At 37.0% G+C, this 21241-nt stretch overlaps 1 protein-coding gene across 1 annotated transcript in view; it reads left to right on the forward strand.

Annotated features, from left to right (window-relative positions):
• The window catches only part of LOC308679046 (receptor-type tyrosine-protein phosphatase N2-like), a gene marked incomplete at its 5' end in the record, with an annotated part of 141992 nt that overhangs the window by 22589 nt on the left and 98162 nt on the right, over positions 1 to 21241 (forward strand). The window contains one exon of the mRNA XM_081346281.1: positions 14184 to 14378. Within this exon, the coding sequence (XP_081202407.1) occupies positions 14184 to 14378 (195 nt within the window). The remainder of the gene's footprint in view (positions 1 to 14183; positions 14379 to 21241) is intronic.

The following is a 21241-nucleotide window of genomic DNA, read 5'->3' on the forward strand; positions in this document are numbered from 1 at the left end:
CTTACACATGTCATACAACCTGCCTTGCCTACCCTACAAGGTTCCATCCAAAAAAGGTGCCGGAACTCCGTTCTGAGCGTTCTATGAGAAAAAAAGCCCTGGTTCTGAAACTGTTGAATAAAAAAAGTCAGTCTGAGTTTAAGACTTGGTGATTAAATATCACTACATAGAGATGTAGCTTTCTTAATAGTAATTCAGAAGTGGTTTGCCATTGCCCATGTTATTTCACTTCATTACATTACAGTCCAGGCTGTAGTTTCCTGGTAGTCACGTACAATGCAAAATCCTGCTGCTTCTCTTTTCAGCATCATTAATAGTAAGCTGAATGGTACTGTGTAGCAGGAAAATGTTTGTTTATTGATAGGCTACTTATTTATTTAAACAAGAGTACTATCTCATTGATTTTAGTAGTAGGACATTATGTTTGAATCTCTCAACTCATTTGAAAATATTCTTACCAGATGAAGCTTGGCTCTTGTGTTCACTACTATAAAAATTGGGTATCATTTTTAGGCCTCTTTGAAAGGTGACAGCAATTTCTACAATGTTTGTAATAATTATGTACCAATCATAATCATAATAGTAAAGTTGGAAGGGACCTTGGAGGTCATCTAGTCCAACCCCCTGCGCAGGTAGGAAACTCTATACCATTTCAGACAAATGGCTGTCCAGTCTCTTCTTAAAAAATTCCAGTGTTGGAGCATTCACAGCTTCTGGAGGCAGGTTGTTCCAATGGTTAATTGTTCTAACCGTCAGGAAGTTTCTCCTTAGTTCTAGGTTGCTTCTCTCCTTGACTAGTTTCCATCCATTGCTTCTTGTCCTGCCTTTGGGCGCTTTGGAGAATAGCTTGACTCCCTCTTCTTTGTGGCAGCCTCTTAGATTTTGGAACACTGCTATCATGTCACCCCTCACTCTTCTCTTCATTAAACTACACATACCCAATTCCAGCAGCCATTCTTTATATGTTTTAGCCTCCAGACCTCTAATCATCTTTGTTGCTCTTCTCTGTACTCTTTCCAGAGTCTCAACATCTTTTTTACATCGTGGTGACCAAAACTGGATGTAGTATTCCAAGTGTGGCCTTACCAAGGCATTGTAAAGTGGTATTAGTACTTCACGTGATCTTGATTCTATCCCTCTGTTAATGCAGCCTAGCACTATGTTGGCTTTTTTGGCAGCTGCAGCACACTGCTGGCTCATATTTAAGTGATTGTCCACTATGACTCTGAGATCCCTCTCACAGTTACTACTATTGAGCAAGGTACCCCCTATACTATACCTGTACATTTGGTTTTTCTTGCCTAAATGTAGAATCTTACTTTTTTCACCATTGAATTTCATTTTGTTAGATAGCGCCCAGTGTTCAAGTCTGTCCAGATCCTCCTGTATCTTAAGCCTGTCTTCTGGAGTGTTGGCTATTCCTGCCAGCTTGGTGTCGTCTGCAAATTTGATGAGTTCCCCATCTATCCCTTCATCCAAATCGTTGATGAAGATGTTGTCTAGTTGGCTTTCTAAATTCTTATAATAATCAGCAGAGGTAGGAGAAAGATGTAAATGTGAAATAAAAGCTGAAAAGGAGGTAGATAGGAGACTTTTATATGTCAACAATTGTATAGACTGACAAGATAGGAAAAAAAACATTTTACAGGGAAGGCAGCTCCACTATAGAATTTCAAAAATGATTATTGGTTTAATTCAACTTCATGGCAGGATCTGCTTCACCCATGGGATATAATATCTGGATGGTATGTTGTGAGGCTATGTTTTGGGTAAGGTATTTTGTGACATTACTTGCATTTTTGTTCATCATCAATGAGAGCCACAGTGAGGTAGTGATTAAGATATTGAACTAGGACAAATTGGAATTCTGCTGAGTGTTTCTCTTAGCTCAGCCTATTTTATATAATTGCTGGTATGGAGATAAAATGAAGGATGGATTGGCAGGGTGGTCTAGAGGTGAAGATGCTTGCCTGCCACTCGGAAGGTTGAAAGTTCAATCCTAGGCAGTGACAGATATTTCTCTATCAGGGTGCAAAGATAAAATATCTGCTGCAAACTCGGTGTAGGTATTAGGAAGGGCATCCAGCCATTAAATGCTCGGCTTCTCTCAGTTGCCCCGACTCCACCCCCAATTAAAGGGATTACAGGGTCGTAAAAAGGAAAAAATGAAATAAAATGAAGGATGATTCTTCTGAATCAGGTAGTCCTTGAGTTACAAGTGTAATGAAGCCTGCCCATTCCACTCGTAAATTGAAAACTCATACAGTGAATCTCGTAAATCGAGTGAGATCACTCCCTTGCTTGTTAAAACGAACATGGCTTGTTAAGTGCACATGAGGTATCTCAGGGTGGGGAAGGCCATGGGGGGGCTAGTGATGGAATAGCCCCCCAAGGCCTCCCCAACCCACTAAGAAACCTCATGCTTCCCCCTCCCTTCCTGCCACACCGGAATCCCTTACCTTGCAAAATCTGTGTCCTCTCTGCCGCTGTTTCTTTCCTTTAAGGAAGTGGAGAAAAGCTTGCAAATGCTTTTCATGCTGACAAAGGAAGCTCCTGGGTGCTGTAATATCACGTGAGTTCAAACACCCATTCTTTGCAAAAGAGATCATGGCCCCTGGAAGCTTCCATTTTCTGGGGAAGGGGGAGAGAAGTGTTTGCTTCATTTGCCGACCTGTGGGACAAAGTGTGGAACCAATACCATGAGTGGCCCAGCTGAGCAGCTTGCTTGCATGTGCCAGACTTAGTTTGAGGGCAGGAACGAAAATGAGTGGGGAGGTATTGTGGGGCCAGGTCCCTTGACCCGCATCCAAGCCCGCAGCGTCAGCAACCACCTGAGAAGCCATGATCCCCCTCCCCAGCCAGCCAGCCAGCCAGCCACCCCAACCAACCTACTCCTCACCTGGCTGGCTGGCGTCACAACCTTCGGTTTCTCAGTTCCGTCTGAGTACAGGAAAGTGAAGGTGCAGCAGCAAGACTGCTCTCAAACAATAAGATCCAGGTGCCCTGCTTGCTTGTGTGCTCTGGCGTATTGAGAGCAATCCTGCAGCTGAACCTTTGCTTCCCTCCAATCAGATGGAGCCGAGAAACCCAAGCAGCTGCTGCTAATAAACTTCTTATCCGAAGGGAGACTGTGGGGAAACTGGATTCTCCCTCTGGGCAAACGGGGCGGTTCAGAACGAAGCAAATCTGTTCATTTTCAAACATCAGATAGCCACACATAAACTTATCCGAACCTTAGGGGAACTGGATTCTTCCTGTGAGCAAATGGGGCTGTACAGAATGAAGCAAATTCGCTGCATTTTCAAGCATTGCATTCGCACACAGATGGAGCTCCCCATCTCCCCAAGATCTCTGTTGAGATAAAAGGTGTTTGGGCACCCTATGGGAGCTTTGAAAATGCAGGGAATCGCTGTGTTTTCAAGCATTGCATTCACACAGACGGTTCTCCCATCTCCCCAAGCTGCATTTCCAAGGCTCCCATAGGCGCTCAAACACCTTTTATAGTGAATAGTCGTAATTTCGGGACTTGCTTGTAATCACTAGGGTACGCTGATCACATAACTTTGAATGAGCATTAAGTGAATGCTCGTAACTTGGGAATTACCTGTATATCCAAAAAAAAAACCCAACACATTTTCACACTGATTACTTGAGGGTAAACACAGTCTGAAGCAACATCTCCTAAATATGAATTGAAATTAAAAGCAAAAGGATATATAAAGAGGTATTTATGAGCTTGAATGAGACCTTTGACTAAAAATCATTTGATGGCTATTTCAAGTAATTTTTTATGTTCCTAATTACAGAGAGAACTGTTGCATTAAAGCAGACATGTTAAACTCGCGATGTCACGTGATGTCGTGCAACTTATTGGAACACTTTTGCCATTGCCGGCAATGGGGTGGGCGCGGCTTCCGGATGATGCGTCCGGCCTGCGGGCCGGCAGTTTGACACCCCTGCATTAAAGAAATCTTTGCCATTCAGTTACAATGTGGGAAGTTGGTTTCAAGCTTCTGTCTACTCCGTTGACTTTATACATTTATCAGAAATGAGGAAAGTTATAACTTAGAGCAGCAATCTAATTTTATGATCAAAAATTATTTTACTCCAGTTATTATAAGAACATTCTATGTTTTTTGTTCATAATTACTTTTCACCCTGCTTATTCTGTAGATGGCATTGTTAAAATACAGATTTTCGATAATTCTATGCAGTTGGCTCCTTTTGTACATATAAGGCAGCGCTCCCCAACTTTTTCAGCTCTGCGGACCAGCAGTCGCAGAGGCTGTGAGAGGGATAATTTTATGCTTTGCTCGCCACTCGTGCAAATGGAGCTTCACACACTTGCACAAATGGACTGGAGGTTAGGGACCTCTGACATAAGGGAATGTTTTTCATTCAGTATCATTTGCCAGTAAAGTACTAAATGTTTTTGTTACAATTTCCAGTCCAAGTCCAACATACACCATTGACAGCAAATTTCATGCTGAGAGACAGTTTCAATATAGCGTTGGTTCTGTTTGGTCTATTAACAGTTTTAGTTCTTGCCTAAAGAATGACACCCTTTTTTAGAACTTTTATTTCCCAAATAAACATGTTGTCATGTTGAATAACAGATGTAATGCATTGATGTTTTTTTTAAAAAAGGTATTTTAAGTGACACTCTTGTGTTTTTCATTCCACATTACATTATTTGAAGCATTATAGAAGCCTGCAAACCTTTTGAATAAAGACACTAGGAAAAAATATGTTGTTTGACTGATAAAACTACTGTGATCAATGTTCTGTCAATGCCAAACCTCTTGAATTGTAACAGAAGCTTCTGAACTTATGTACCATTTATTTAGAATATTCCAAACATAACTATAACAGACAAAATGCATGAAGAAATAAGAAAGTCAAAAGAAAAAAACCTCAGGAATATATTATTATTGCATTCCAACTTTATTATTTTTACAAATAGTCCTTGACTTAATAGTACAATTGAACCCAACATGTCAGTTGCAAAGCAAGACAGTTGTTAAGTGAGCTTTGACCCATTTTACGATCTTTCTTGTTACAGTTATTAAGTGAATCATTGCAGTTATTGACAACATGATTGTTAAGTGAATCTGTCTTCTTCATTGACTTTGCTTGTCAGAAAGTTACAAAAAGTGATCATATGTCCCTGGGACACTGCAGCCATCTTAAATACATGCAAGGTACCGTGCAACCAAATTTTGATCATGTGACCATGGGGAAGATGTAACGGTCATAAGTGTGAAAAAGAGTCATATCACTTTTTTCAGTACGTTATAGCTTTGAATGGTCACTAAACGAATGCTTGTAAGTCAAAGACTACCTGTAACTCAAAATGACTAACATAAACAATGCACCTTCCTCCTATTTACAAATAGCAAGAAATTATAAATGATGGCTTGTAATATCATCACTCACTGATTAGGCGTTTCTTTTTGTAGTACTGTTTCCCTGAAAATAAGACCCGGTCTTATTTAATTTTTTTGCCTCCAAAAGAGGCAACAGATCTTATTTTTTGGGGTGGGGGGTAGATGACTTTTCCACTCACCTCTGGCACTGACAGCCCCACCCAGACGGGCCACTTCTTCTGCAGCCGAAGGAGCAGCTTCATTCTGCAGCTGAGACTGGATTTCCATTCTGCATTTCACAGACAGAGGCCTTACCGGAAGGCCTCTTCAGCCAAGAACTGAGCTATGAATTGAATCCATAGCTTGGTTCTTGGTCACAGTGGCCTTCCAGAAAGGCCTCTGACTACGAAATGCAGGCCTGGGGATGCTGCAAAAGAAATGGGCCAGTGAGGAGAGGCCTGGCTGCAAAGTAAATGGGTGGGTGGGGGTGGGTGGGTGGGGCAGCTCCACACTCCCACCCCCACACTAGCTTGATTTTAGGTGTGTTTCTCGCCCCCAAATTACGGCTTTTGGGGGGGTAGGGCTTATATTAGGCCCACCCCAAAAAACCAAGCCAGGGCTTATTTTCAGGGTAGATCTTACTTTGGAGGAAACGGTATATTGGTAGTAATGTGTTGTAGCTTAGTTTAGTGGTTAAAGGCACCAAGCTAGAAAGTGGGTGACTGAGTTCTAGTCCCACCTTAGGCATGAAGGCTGGCTGGATGACTTTACACTATCACTCTGTCTCAGTTCATGATGTCAGTCTCAAGAAAGAGGTCAATAATTCAATTTCTTTGTAAACAGTGGTTCAACATTTGATTGACCTCCCCCCCCCCCCGCAAAAAAAGTGAATGTAGCATTTGCTCTAGAAAGGCTACAATTTAAAAAAATTAGTTTAGGCTTTACCTGTCACTGCTAATATTTTAAACAAATGTGTAATATGGCATTTATCCAAATGGTTATAAGTAAAACTGCATCCAGTTTTGGTCACCACAATGTAAAAAAGATGTTGAGACTCTAGAAAGAGTACAGAAAAGAGTAGCAAAAATGATTAGGGGACTGGAGGCTAAAACATATAAGGAACGGCGGCTGGAATTGGGTATGTCTACTTTAATGAAGAGAAGGACGAGGGGGGACATGATAGCAGTGTTCCAATATCTCAGGGGCTGCCACAAAGAAGAGGCAGTCAAGCTATTCTCAAGAGCACCCAAAGGTAGGACAAGAAGCAACGGATGGAAACTAATCAAGGAGAGAAGCAACCTGGAACTAAGGAGAAACTTCCTGACAGTTAGAACAATTAATCAGTGGAACAACCTGCCTCCAGAAGTGGTGAATTCTCCAACACTGGAAGTTTTTAAGAAGAGACTGGACAGCCATTTGTCTGAAATGGTATAGGCTTTCCTACCTGAGCAGTGGGTTGGACTAGATGACCTCCAAGGTCCCTTCCAAATTATTATTATTATTATTATTATTATTATTATTATTATTATTATTATTATTATTATTATTATTATTATTATTATTATTATTATTATTATTCTCAGTCAACTGAACACTCAAATTGACTGGCACTAATGGTTGACACGGGTTGCTGCCAGCATCCTAGGTATCAACCAGGTATCTCCTTAAAATGTAAGATGTTCCAAGTAGCGCAGTTTTTTGTAGCTCTGCTGGAGTTATTGCAGGAAGCTGTAATTTCTTGATGTATTTTGCAAAAATTTTGGACATAGTTCCCAGTGCCCCGATGACAATAGGTATCACTGTTACGCGTTTCATCCATAATCGCGCAGTTTCGGTGGCCAGGTTGTGGTATTTCGTATTTTTTTTTCAGTTTTTCTTTGACTGGCATCTCCTGGTACAGCGATATCAATCAGCTGTATTCCTCACTTCTCTACAACTGCAATATCTGGCGTGTTGTGTTCCCAATGACGATCTGTCTGTATTCGGAAGTCCCACAAGAACTTCACCCTCTCATTCTCAACAACTTTTTCCACCCTATGTTCTCACGACTTTTCAGACACAGACAAGTCGTATTTTTTACACAATGCCCAGTGGATTAGTTTAGCAACTCGGTCATGTCTAACTTTGTAATCAGTTTGCGCGATTTTGCTGCACTCTCATATGAAATGTGAAACAGTTTCAACTTTGTCGTTGCAAAGTCAGCAATTTGGATTGTCAGTAGATTTTTGTATCTTTGCTTTCATGGCATTAGTTTGTAGTGCTTGTTCTTGAGCAGCCAGTATTAAGCCTTCTGTTTCTTTCTTGATGGTTCCCATCTTGAGCCATGCCCATGTCAAGTTGTTATCACATTTTCCTTCAATGTTTTTCAAATGCTGTCCATGCAAAGCTTTGGGTTTTCATTTATTTAATCTGTCATATAATAATAATAATAATAATAATAATAATAATAATAATAATAATAATAATAATAATAATAATAATAATAATAATAATAATAATAATTTACAATTTTATTATTTAATTTTTATATAAACTGTAAACATGTCAATAAAGGAAAATAGACTTTTACACTGAGGTGCAGCAATTCTTTGTTCTTGCTGTTTTGGGAATGTATTTTTGGTTAATATTAAGGAAAGTGAGAAATTTAAAAATATGTTTGCAACAGTCTTCACTATCTTGCCTTTTCTCCCCCAGCATTCTGTCTGTGTACCACCTTTTTATTTAGTTACTGAATTGATTATTAGTGGCTGCTCATCAGAAGGTTGATTTTACATAGCTGACATTTCATAAAATTATAGACATAAAAACACTAATGGAACAAAACATTTTGTTTTACTGTATCAAGAAACTTTTTAAATAATAAGGCCAAATATATTTCAATAATTTAGGGACATATGAGATATGATGGGACTAGAACAAAATTGCATAAGATAATCAAACAACATTACAAAACTTGAAAAATTCTGAATTAAATGCAATGCTTGAATTTTTTAATCTTTATGTCAGAAGGCAGGAAAATTACAGGCAAAGTATTTGAAATGCTGCCCCCTGCTGAAGATACTTAATAAATGAGTTCAGCTCATGGTAGTTTGCTATAATTATTCTGCAAATAAAAAAGTATTTTGTTGATTGAAAAAAGATTGTGCTGTATGACTATATCCAGTGGGATTCAAATATGTGAACAACCGGTTCTCGTTGTGGATGCTGCTTCCAGAAGTTCATTCTGGGCCTGGGCAACAAAAAATTAGCTACCGGTTCTGCCGAAATGGTGCGAATTGGCTGAATCCCACCACTGACTATATCACTTGTGTATCATAAGCAAATAGGTAATGGAATTAAGTAAACATATTCAGAAAGTAGAAAGGGAAGTTTTAGAGTAAGAAGATTCATCATTGGACCTTTCTAAAACAATATAAATATATGTTAGGATGGATTTCTCAGATATAAGATACTACATTCTCTGTTGACTTCAGTTTTTTAGTTAACATTAGCTTTTTTATTGTTTTATCTCGGGTTTCTATGTATGTATATAATAGGGAATCTGGGATCTATTCATCCAAGACATCTCGTTCTGTATGATTTCTCAAAATGCTGCAGTTTGCTTTTGTCCCCCATCCCATATTTTAAGTTTCATCTATAAAAGGAATTGTGATATTTGGTTTTTTTAATTAAAGAGTTAAAAGATAGTGTTATGTGCAAGCTTACAGATGTAGATCTACTAGTATCAAGAAGGCTGTTGATAAAACTATATACTGAAACTAGATTTATCCTTAGAGTAGACCTCTGAAATAAGTGGAACATTAGTTAATAATGATTAAAGGTCATTGATTTAGTTGGTCTACTCAGTCTAATTTCAGCCCATTATGTTCAGCCCATTTCTCTCTTCAATCTGATGATTCTCTGAACTAAAAAAAAGTAGAAGTCATAGTTCTCACAATAGTTTTTTATGCACATGCTCATTCATTCAAATGCATTTTTCTCTAATATCTTGTAAATCCACATTGCTCTTATTCTTTCCTTATGTATGTGTACATGCTGGGATGTATATTGGCCACTGATAAATTATTTTTATATCAGTATATGATAAAATGATAAAAAATCATGTTTGTCTATATTTTTTCTTAGTTTTTAATTATTTGTCTGGTGGCACAATGGTTAGAGTGCAGTATTGCAGGCAAACTCTGTCCATCCCCTGGTGCTTGGTCCTTATGCGGCTCAAGGTTGACCCAGCCTTCCACGTTTGGTAAAATGAGGACCCAGATTGTTGGGTGCAATATGCTAACATTGTAAACTGCTCAGAGAGTGTTGTAAAGCACTAAGGAGCAGTATATAACTCTAAGTGCTATTGCTATTTGCATAGGCTGTACCTTTGATTGAGAACTTGATAGAGTTTTGTTTTTTTAAAAAAAAGTCTGACATTGTGTGGGTCATATTAATGTATTTTAAATGTTACTATTGTAATATGAATGACAATTGTGGTTAAAATTTTCACTAATTCATGAAAATCATTGATTACTTTATAGTATCTTTGTAAACCTAACCTATTTCTTAAGATTATCTTGATATAAAAATGCTTTGTGATTGGAGAAAGGAGAGGATGAAAAAACTATCAACTTATTAGAATAGAAAAGTGGAAGAATGACATGATGGCTAGAAATTTGTGACTTTCAGGCAGAATTGAAAGAAATGGAATATGCTACAAATAGAAAAATTAACTGAGATTATGTCATGGCTAGAAAAGCCTTTGTACAACTTTGGATTGTGCACCCGTTGCGCATTTCCTATATCAGGAATTCCTGCACTCAGTTACTCAAGCACTGGTCATTTTATGCCTGGACTACTTCAATGTACTCTACATGGCGCTACCCTTGAAGAGTATCCAGAAGCTTTAGCTGATGCAAAAAGCATTTGCATAGGCCCTTCTTGGATTTCCTAAGGTGGCCCATGTCCTCTGAGTTGCACTAGCTGCCAGTTTGCTTCCAATTCCTTTCAAGCTGTTGGTTATCATCTTTAAAGCCTTTCATGGCTTGGGTCTAGACTCTCTGAGGAACCAGTTCACTCTGATGGGATTAGCTTATCCCACCCACACTGGTAAAACGGGCATACTGTAGACCCTGTCGGCCAAGGAATTTAATTGGTCAAGACCAGAAGAAGAGCTCCGCCATCTAGGTTGCCACAAGAAGGGGAGGGGAGAGATGGTACTTCTGGTAGTCTAAACATGAGCAACTCTTGTGGGAACCAAGGTCATTTCCATGCTGGAGAAGGGAGAAGGTGTTATCGTTGCAATAGATGAGACCAATTAAAGCAGAAATCCGAGGCTAAGAACGTGTTTATTGATTACAAAGTATTGTCACCAGTCAAAAATTGAAGCCAAGACTAAAGTTCCCTTCAAAAAATAACAGTATTACAAAGTTAAACTTCCCATCCCATAGCCTATGCAATCAACTACGTTTCCCAATAAAATAGTTTGGCGGGTTTTCTAACATTATGTTCAACCCCCCCCCCTAACCAAGGGAACAGAAATGACCTTGGTTCCCACGGGACAGAGAATTTAGGCTAGCATAAACTTCCCATTCCTCCCCCCAATCTTGTGGCAACCAAAAACAAGCAAGATGCCTTCAGCATCAGGAGGATTGTTGAATCAGAAAGTCCGCCAAGGAGCTCTATTGGGTAGCATGAATAAAGGGGTGGGAATTGTTACATTGTATTACTTTGATTCTTAGAGGGAATGTTTAGATCTGGTTTCACTTTTGAACATGCCAATATTATCTATCCAATAAACATGTTCTTTGAGGACAAACAGGTTCTTTCCTGCCTCAGAGTTCTGACTTATTTGATCTTGTTGATTGGAATCTTGACATTAAATCAGATCTCCTAGAGCCTTTTTCTATGAGGTCCTGAGCCCTGGTCGCCTACCCACTGCCTTTGGGAGGATGGCAAAGACTTAGGGAAGAATCAAATGGAGTTGAAAGAGAAAGTCTTGACATTTTTACAGTGTATTTTAATTATATGTCTGTACCACTTAGAGTCACTTTCATTGAGATGAGCATCATACAATTTAATAAATAAATATATTTTAGAGGTAGCAAAATATCTCTCAGTATAAGGCTATTCATGTTATAAAATATGTTCAAAAGAGTTTTTTTTCAAATTACTTGTTTCTCTGTTGTAACAGTTTCGTTTTTAATTGTTTAAATGTTTCAGGCTTTTGCCCTAAATATTTTTTGTACTTCTATAAAATGTAAGATTTCCCAAGATAGATTGATTGAAGAAATACAATTTGACTCCCAGCTACACTAAAATTCACAAGTAAAAAACAAAAAATAATAATAAATACAAGGAATGAAAGATGGCAAACTTTTAGCAACAGCAAGAAGTAAATCTATAGTGCCCAGTAACTATTATAGTACCCTTGTAAAAGGCCTGGGCAAAGAGCCAGGTCTTCAAGACCCTACAAAATGCCAGCAATCTGGGGACCACCTGGATCTCAGAAGAAACATTCCATCGGAGGCAGATGTTTGTTTTTAGATGATGCTCTTTGTGGTAAATAGGCACTCTTTTGTTTATTGTTTATTTAGCGTACAGCATATTATATAGACTGGCAATATATATTAACATTTCACCTAAATTAATAAACCCCAATAAAATATAAATGTTAAAAGTTCTATGTTCAAATACCAATGTCTAGACCATCTAACCATTGAAGCGCAGCATTATTTCTATTAAAAAAATCAGATCCTGGACTGGTATATGCCCTCAGTTTACTGCTGGTCCATGATGTGATCTGCAGTCAGTCCCAGTGAGGGGAGGATACTATGTGCCCCATTTATACACAGAGTCCCAGCAAACGCCACGTGATGTGTGAATCCTATTCAGGATTTTCCACTGCTGACATGGCAGTTCAAAGCCTGGCACTGTTTTTGTAGAGCCATTTATATGTCTACCTTTGTCTTGGCATTCAGCAACCCATTTTGCTTTTCCATTGGGAATCAATATTAAAGTTGTGTAGATGTTGTGCAAGTGCCACTTGGGGGAGGGGGTGCGGCTTCCTGGATTTGAGTCTTTCGGCTGATAAATGAAGAAGGTCAGTATGCACTGATAGGAGTGAGTTGTTTATAATTTTTCTGTATTCTTTCCCTATTGCATCTTGCCTATTTTTGTAGTGTCTTTGCTATTGGTATTTATTGCTTTTGTATTCTATCTTTCACTTTAGGAATATAATGCAATGACTGTATGAAGATTTGAACTCAAAATCTGGCACACTAATTTTGTTTTAAAAAAGTACTGACAGTAAATTTAGTACTAAGTTCTTTTTGTGGAGTTAACATATTTTATGCACAAAAAATAGAATTGTTTCTAATGAGCTGATTGCTAGCTAGAAATCTACCATTATAACCATTGTTATCAGAATATCATATATATGCAGGGTTTTTTTTCTCATAGAACGCTCAGAACAGAGTTCCGGCACCTTTTTTGGATAGAACCTTGTAGGGTAGGCAAGGCGGGTTGTATGACATGTGTGAGTTCCGGCACCTTTTTCTTTTACAAAAAAAGCACTGTATATATGTACAATCCTACTGGATATACATTACACACTGATACAATATACTGTATTTTATTGAAAGGGAAAGATAATGTTACTCCTGTAAAGAATTGTTATATACTTAACAAAGCCATATAAGTGTTAAAATTCTATCTAGTCAAAATACAAAATAGGTTTCTATTTTGATGGGAAATAGATGGGAAGAAAAATAAGAGAGATGTATAAAGGGTGATTGAAAGTTGTATGTATTTGTGGTGAGATATAAAATAAATGACTATATGAATAGATAATAAAATATTGATTCTAAGTATTGCAAAATGGCCTTTCATTTCTCATTTGCACTCATAAAAACCAAGAAATTTGTATTTCGTCACATATTGAAAAGTCAAGGAGGGAAAATTTAAAAACAGAGACAATAATATATTTTTCCACTTTATCTGTGTTTAGATAATTTAGGGTCATCCATTGAAACACTGATCAAATTCTTTACAATATTATTTACCTAGTAGAAATTTCATTCTAAAAATGATAAAGTACTTTTCTTAATTTGTTTCTTGCAACAACTTTCTTATGCTAGATATATCTGTAGTTTATTAGGTCTAAGCACCATTTGTTCAGGTAAATTTTAAAATGTAATATAATAATTCTAATTATTTTCATGAATCACAGTTAATCAGAATCTGTATTTGTGACTCCATATAGATTCAGCTAATTTTAACTTTAGTAAATGCAATCTATCATTACTATAAGTTCTTGGTAAAATCAATTACCTTTCCTAATTCTTGGTATGCACAAAATATGTATACTGTAATATAATTGTTATGATTTAGAGTAGCATTAAATAAATTATTTGACTTTCCCAAATCATAGTGCATCATGTTTAATTGAAAGGGAGCTGATAATGTGTTAAATTTATTTTGAAGAATACAGTGAATATTGTCTCCATAACAATTTATTTCAGAATTGTTCTGTTTAAATTATTGTTGAATGGTCGTATTTCAGCCTTTGAGTTGAATATTTTTTAAATCTTATATTTTTTTAAAAAAATTGACAATTATTAACCATGGCAATGTGGCTATAATACTGATTGCAGTCCTGCTTACAGATACATGGAGATGTTCATGTTTATCGACTGTTTGGAGCATAGTTGTACATTCCATCTTCAGAACAGAATTTTGCATGCATTTACTTTAGAGTGAAAATTTCAGTTTATGTTTTCACAGTTGATTCCTTCAGTGCTAAATTTTAATCCTGTGTTACTTTCTGTTTCTCAGGAATTATGCCGTCAGCGTATGGCGGTGAAAACATCAGATTGTTCAGAACCTCTACATGCTTCTCGTATTAATAGCATATCTTCACAGTTTAGTGATGGACCTATTCCAAATCCTTCAACTCGAAGCAGCATTTCATCCTGGTGCGAAGAACCAGTCCAGTTTAATATGGACATTTCCACTGGCCACATAATATTGGTAAGGCATTGAAGCAGCATTAACCTTTTATTTGAATTTATTTGAATTATAGAAAGCACAGCACTATATAAAATGCAGCCAATCTAGATTTTTAAAGCAACAACAACTTCAGCTAATTAAAAATATTTCTTTGATATATTTATTCTCATTTCTCTTCTTGTAGAGTTGGTGTTTAATGTCATATTAATATAATTTCTATCATGGATGTTGTGGAATCTATAAATTGTAATAAAATTTGGTTCTTATTAGAGTAGATAAAACTTAATAAATGAATTTTAACTTTAAGGTTTAAACTTCTACAATGTTTACTATTATTGCTTTCATCATTTTAACTTTAACATTTCTTTATTGGCAAGTTTTTATTTTTATTTTATTAAATTTATTCATAATGAATCCAGGCAGCTGCAGCCTGTGGTATATGGGATCTGCCCTTTCTCATGGAACAATAATATCTAATTCCAGTCATGGATATATGTAGGGATAAGTGACTATTTTAAAAATTTTCTGTACAAATTTTGAAGCAGGTTGGAAACAGAAGTCATTTGAAAAATATCAAATAAAATATTGCGAGATAGTTTCAGATAGTTCTATAGAAAAGTTAATGTTCTTAGGGACTAGACTGAATGAATGAAATATGATTTGTACAAAGTCATATTTTGAAATATGAAAGAGTTCCAAGTTTAAGTCACATTGATAGCCCAAACATGCCTATTTATGTAATTGAATGAATATTATAATATTATGACAGAAGTTCTCTATACTTATGAAAGTATTTTGCCAATGGAAACTCTTATAAAGAATCCAAAGAAATCAGATCCTCTTGCATTACAAGAAGTTTGTTATCTCTTTTTCATAAGCAACTGCTCTATTGGTCCAAACCTACTTTGGTCGATTTTTTAAATTATGAATTTGATTTAAAAGAAGCCAGACAAAGTTTCATCTTTTCTTGTTAAATAACTTCCACAATTTTTGTTTAAGGTGTATGCAGTATTCAAAACAGGCAAGGACACTTCAGATGTGGTATGGATACCCTTTCTGTATTTGTTAGCTGTTCCTTACAAAAGCTATGCCTTTTCCTGGGCTGCTTAACCTGCTTGCTGAGGTAGTAGAAAAGTTTCCTGAATTTAATAATATTTCAGGATTCAATATATCTTCCATCAACAAAGGATTTGGAGGATACCAGTTGTTCATGAGTGCTATATCAACCATGGACATGGACGCTGCTTTTGTCTTTTGTCTCAGGGAAGGTGCAACTGATTTAAAATTGGGAGACACTGAACTTTGCTCCATGTTATGGATAGATCACTCTCTGATTGCTATGTAATTCTGCAGTATGAGTCCTTCTCTTCAGTAAGGAAGGGACATATATCAGTCCATTTCAAATGCTCCATAGATACAGTTGGTTTCCAGAGGTCTCTTTGGGAATTTTCTGAGAATCTGAGGATAGTTCAATTTAGACTCTTGTTTAGTGGAATGAAAGACTAGGCATGGATTGGGTTGGTCTGAAGTGGACTTTTTACAAGTTCAGTTTCAACCTACACAGTGGTGATTTGTGTTGCAGACAAGAAATATTTTGCTGCTGCTATTGTGTCAACTTAAACGATATTTGTCAAAAACACTGCAAAACGGTTCTGAAGAATTTTCACGGCATTTGATAGACAAAACTTTTCAAATCCAACATAAGCTTTACACCGGCTGGGCAGTGAATGGAGCATCTTGTAAAGGGATCTGGAATATTTTAAGTCTTCTCACCCTCTGGGTGAGAATTCTCAGTTGGATCCCTGCCTCTCAGCAGCTTGAGTCTGAGCAGTAATCAATGCTTTTTTTTAAATGAAAGTGTATTTCTTCTATCTCTGAGGAAGGAGATAGTGTAGGGGTGTCAAACTCAATTTCATTGAGGGCCACATCAGCATTGCGGTTGCCCTCAGGGGGCCAGGTGGGTATGGCCAGGCTGGGCGTGGCCTACTGGGTGGGCGTGGCTAGACTGTGTATGGCCTACTGGGCCTACATTGTTTGCATTAAGGGTGCCTATGGGGGCCTGGGCAGGAGTGGGACAGATCTGAGGGTCTCTGGGCCAGGGCCAAGGCAGTGGGGGCCGTTCCCTCACTGTTTCCAGGATGGCTTCGCGAGCCACATGAAACCACTTCGCGGACCGGATCCGGCCCTTGTGTTTGACATTATCCTCTGCTCCTCATTGATTGCTAAGCATTTTTTGCTACTGTCAACCTTGTTATCCTTCTGGCCTCCTCCAAAGCACTGAAGTAGGGTGAGAGTTCCTGAACAATCAGTTCCAGCTGGCAGTCAGGGGGAGAGGAAGAGAGAAGAGTTTTATCTAGTACCTCTGCTTTGTGGAATGACTCAGATATTTCTTTGATCTTCTGTAATTTTTAATATTGTATTGATTTATTTGATTTTTATCTCATCTTTGTTACTTTGTAAGTGACTCAAGGCAGCAAACATATATAATACTTCTTCCTCCTGCTATTTTCCCCCCAACCCTCTGAGGTGGGTTGGTCTGAGAGAGAGTGAATGGGGAGCTTACCTACCCTCACAATCTTTGGTAGAAATTTTGCCAATAAATATATAAATAAATATGCTTATGGTGTTAATATGTGATCAACACACAACTAATTTGGAAATGGAAATTTTACATATTTTTACACTTTTCTGACGAACTTAACTCTAAGATGGTATCAGTTGAGTGAACCTTGTTTTTTAGATTATCAAACAAATGTATTTTGCATTAAGTTGTTAGGATTCAGAAAAAGTAATTACCATAAATGGTAATATATTTTGTGAATGCTAACTGGAAAGATGTGTGTGTGTGTCTGTGTGTCTGTGTCTGTGTAGAGAGAGGGAGGGAGGGACAATATGTAATAGCCAGTTTTTTTTCTGTTATGTATATTGGTCCATTTTAGAAGTCTGGCATATATGCATATTCTGCCACCAATTTAATCCAGATATTAGTCTTTTGCAACCCCACATTATCCTAGATATTATATACCTGCAGAGACTTCTTGCATTCATTCCAGCTGACTGAGGTGGGGATAAAAACCTTTGTTCTTTTCTTCCAGCAAAGAAAAAACAGCATAGGGATGTAACTTGTTTCTTTTTTTTGCAGCTCTTTAGTTTTCCTTCAGAAAATTAGAATTTTCCTATGTATTTTAGGAAATTACCTGTTTATCAATAGAAACATTTATTATCTTAATATTTTTTGACAACCTGAAGGTTAAGTAAATCAGAAACCCTAAACAGATCCAATTGTAGGTAGACTATTCAACATATGATGAGAAAACAGAAATGGAGATTGCTTTCTCTTTTCTGTATTTGTCAGATGAAGGCGTATTTTTATACTTTTTTACTATGTTCAAGAGTATGTACTGATTTTTACCTTTTAAAGTGGCTTAGGTAAAAAGATACTTAGTCATAAACATACAGGTAAAAATCCCAAATACATAAGTGTATTATGCTATTCTTATTCAGTTTTCATTCCTAACACAGGAATATATCCCATTATCATGATTTTCATTTTTTTTCTTAAGTCAGGTACCATTTAGTGTTTGCTTGGACCACAGCTTTGGTCTCTTCCCCTTTTCAGTTTGAATTGAATTTAATATATCTGGCTATATTTTTCTTTCATTTTTATAGGAACTTCCTTGTTCCTAGAAATATAATATTAAAATAGATTCTCATTGTGAACTCTTCAGTATTTTTTTTTAATTCCATTTATATCCCGCCCTTCTCCGAAGACTCAGGGCGGCTTACAAGCTTAGCAGTAGCCTTCATTCTATGTATATGCCTGCTTATTAGGGCTTTCACACACACCCCAAGCGGCATTATTACAAAGTCAGCTTAATTGCCCCCAACAATCTGGGTCCTCATTTTACCTACCTCGGAAGGATGGAAGGCTGAGTCAACCTTGAGCCTGGTGGGACTCGAACCTGCACTAATTGCAGGCAGCTGGTGTTACTTAAGGAGGCATTAGCCCACTGCTCCACCAAGGCTCTTTTTTATTTTTATTTACCTTCCCACCCATTTTTATTTTATTTTTATTTACCTTCCCACCCTTTTGTCAGTATTTTCCACTTTTCAAAGTAAGCATTGTTTCTAGTCCTTTTAGACTGTTCTTGTTTTTCCAAATTTCTTAGAGACTTATTTATGGTAAACGTGTTGGGTTTATAATATCTACAAACCTCAAGCTTGCTTAAAATATGATAATACATTTCTTTTATAGAGAGCTGTTGTTTTGATTGTATGTAAATTAATTAGAAATAGAGGAAATTATTGTAACAATATACAACCACAATACTTTAGTAAACTAACAAAAATATGATTGAAAACATAATAGGAAAAATTACGATTTCAATTTTTAAAATACTTAAGCTTACAAATACTTTCTTACATATACAGTTCCACAGATAAACAGTGTGACACTATTGAATCTTTGCTAACAATGGACCAAAAAGTAATATGATGGATGCTAAACACATAGCCTTCAAAAGCCAGCCTTAAATCCAGCCCAGATCTTTAAAGACTTCTGCTAGCATTTCAAATTGATTTTTTAGAATAGATAGAATACTACCTTCACTTGTATTGCCAATACTTTAGTAGCCAGATTTTGTATCAATTGTAAACTCTGGATCATTCTAAAGGCAGTCCCCGTGCAATTATTTAGATTGCTGAAAGATGATGGACTACTGAGACCAAATTCAACTTTTCTAGATAGAATAGCATTGGCAAGCTAAGCGGTAAAATGTCCTAGCTACCATCTTAAAGCAACTTCTGTTAGGTGCATAGTTCATAATTTAGAAAATACATACCCTTAATCAAAAAAGGTTATATATTACTTCACACAGAACTTCATTATTCCCTTAAATTTCAGATTCAGCCTTACCCAAACTGATTCAAAAGTTCCACATCCTTCTTACAGTAAGATGTCAAAGCTGAGTAGTTAAATTGGGTATTTTCAGAATACTAGTAACACACTCATTTTTTTATAATCTCACTGATGTTGACACTGAAATATTGAAAAGAACAAGTGATAGATGAGAGTTATGTAAACCTGATTGGTTAAAGAAGACCTTGAATATACAGTAGAGATAATCCCTAACAAAATTAGTATTTGATTTTCATGTTTCTACTACAGCTTATTTGGTTTGTTAAGCATCATGTATGGTGTAGTCATTACAGTTCACACAGTTAGTAAGTTATGATTCTCCATAAACTTTGTCCAATATATGCTACCTTTTTTGGAGTTGTATTTCGAAACCTTCTCAATCTGGGAAGTTGTAATGGAAAGCACATTAATACAATGCTTGCTCATGGGGATAGCTACCATTGTGCCCTGGCATGTATGGGCAAACCTAAATTCTTTTGTCTTTTTTCTGTGCAGTTAAAAAGTGTGCAAATACAGTGTCTTTTTCACAGAATGTTGAGTTGTTTGGTCTGGAGGTTCATTTGTTTATCCAGTCTGACTGACATACAGTCTATTATAGCTTACTGAGAAAACTGTGGTTTAAAAGAAGATATGGCTTGGTATGGTGTGTTGACTGGACTACTGAATGTATTGTACTAATAAAAACTGTAAAAAGGTAAAGGTTCCCCCGCACATGTGTGCTAGTCGTTTCCAACTCTAGGGGCCGGTGCTCATCTCCGTTTCAAAGCCGAAGAGCCAGCGCTTGTCCGAGGACGGCTCTGCAGTCATGTGGCCGGCATGACTAGACGCCAAAGCCGCACGGAACGCTGTTACCTTCCCACCATAGTGGTCCCTATTTTTCTACTTGCATTTTTACGTGCTTTTGAACTGCTAGGTTGGCAGAAGCTGGGACGAGTAACAAGCGCTCACTCTGCTACGTGGCACTCGGGATTTGACCCACCAAACTGCCGATCTTCTGATCGACAAGCTCAGCGTCCTGACCCACTGAGCCACCGCATCCCTTTTAATGAAAACTGTAGGAAATCCTATTGGTATATTAGGAAGACTCTAAAAAGCAGAGTGTAATCCAGAATTCTATGTTGGAAGGGCAGTTATAAAAACGAACAAAATGTTATCAGTTTGCTATGCTATAGAAAGAAGGGACATAGTTTTTCCTTTGAAAAGTTATTTGGTTTGCTATGCATCAGACTGCAAAGTTGTTCTTCGAACCAAAAATAAATGTAGTAATCTATGCATACATACTGTGTACTTCCATTTTCAGTTTAACATTCCATCCATATATGGATTAATGATCAATGAAAACTCAAATTATAATCTCAATGTTTTTGTTTTTGTATAGTGCAAATAAAAGACAATTTCTTTGATAAGATATATTAAGTTATTAATTATATCATCTATGGTTATATTATTATTATATATAAATAATCTGTTCTATATTATTTTATCTATTATGGAGAATATTTGTAGCTCAAGGTTGAAACGAAGGTTCTTTAGTGCTCTTTGAGCTTAGTTGTATTCTTGCAGACATTTCATTACCAAAACTAGATAGCAGCATCAGTGCTAGCACAAGAAAACAACCAAGCTCAGAGAGCACCAAGGACCCTTCATTATTGAATCTCCTGGTCACTGCCATTGAGGACGAAGCATGCTTCTTAAGCACATATGTGGGTAAGAGTTTTTAGAGATAGTGAAAGGTCTGAGTATAACCTGATCTGAATATAATACAGCTGAAATATCTATTTATCTGCAAATAAAAAACGATGTTAATCTAACTCCAATCTTTGCCTAAACTTTCCATCTTAGATAGATACTGCCTGTTTCAAAATTAAAGCACCAAGTCTTTTGCTATATGATGCACAGTGCAATGCATATAAATACGTTGTTGCATTAGAATCAGTTCAGTTGAAATTTATGGCAGCACATGTGG

This window comes from Vipera berus, assembly GCF_964194415.1.
Source record: "Vipera berus genome assembly, chromosome: Z".
Lineage (NCBI taxonomy): Eukaryota > Metazoa > Chordata > Lepidosauria > Squamata > Viperidae > Vipera > Vipera berus.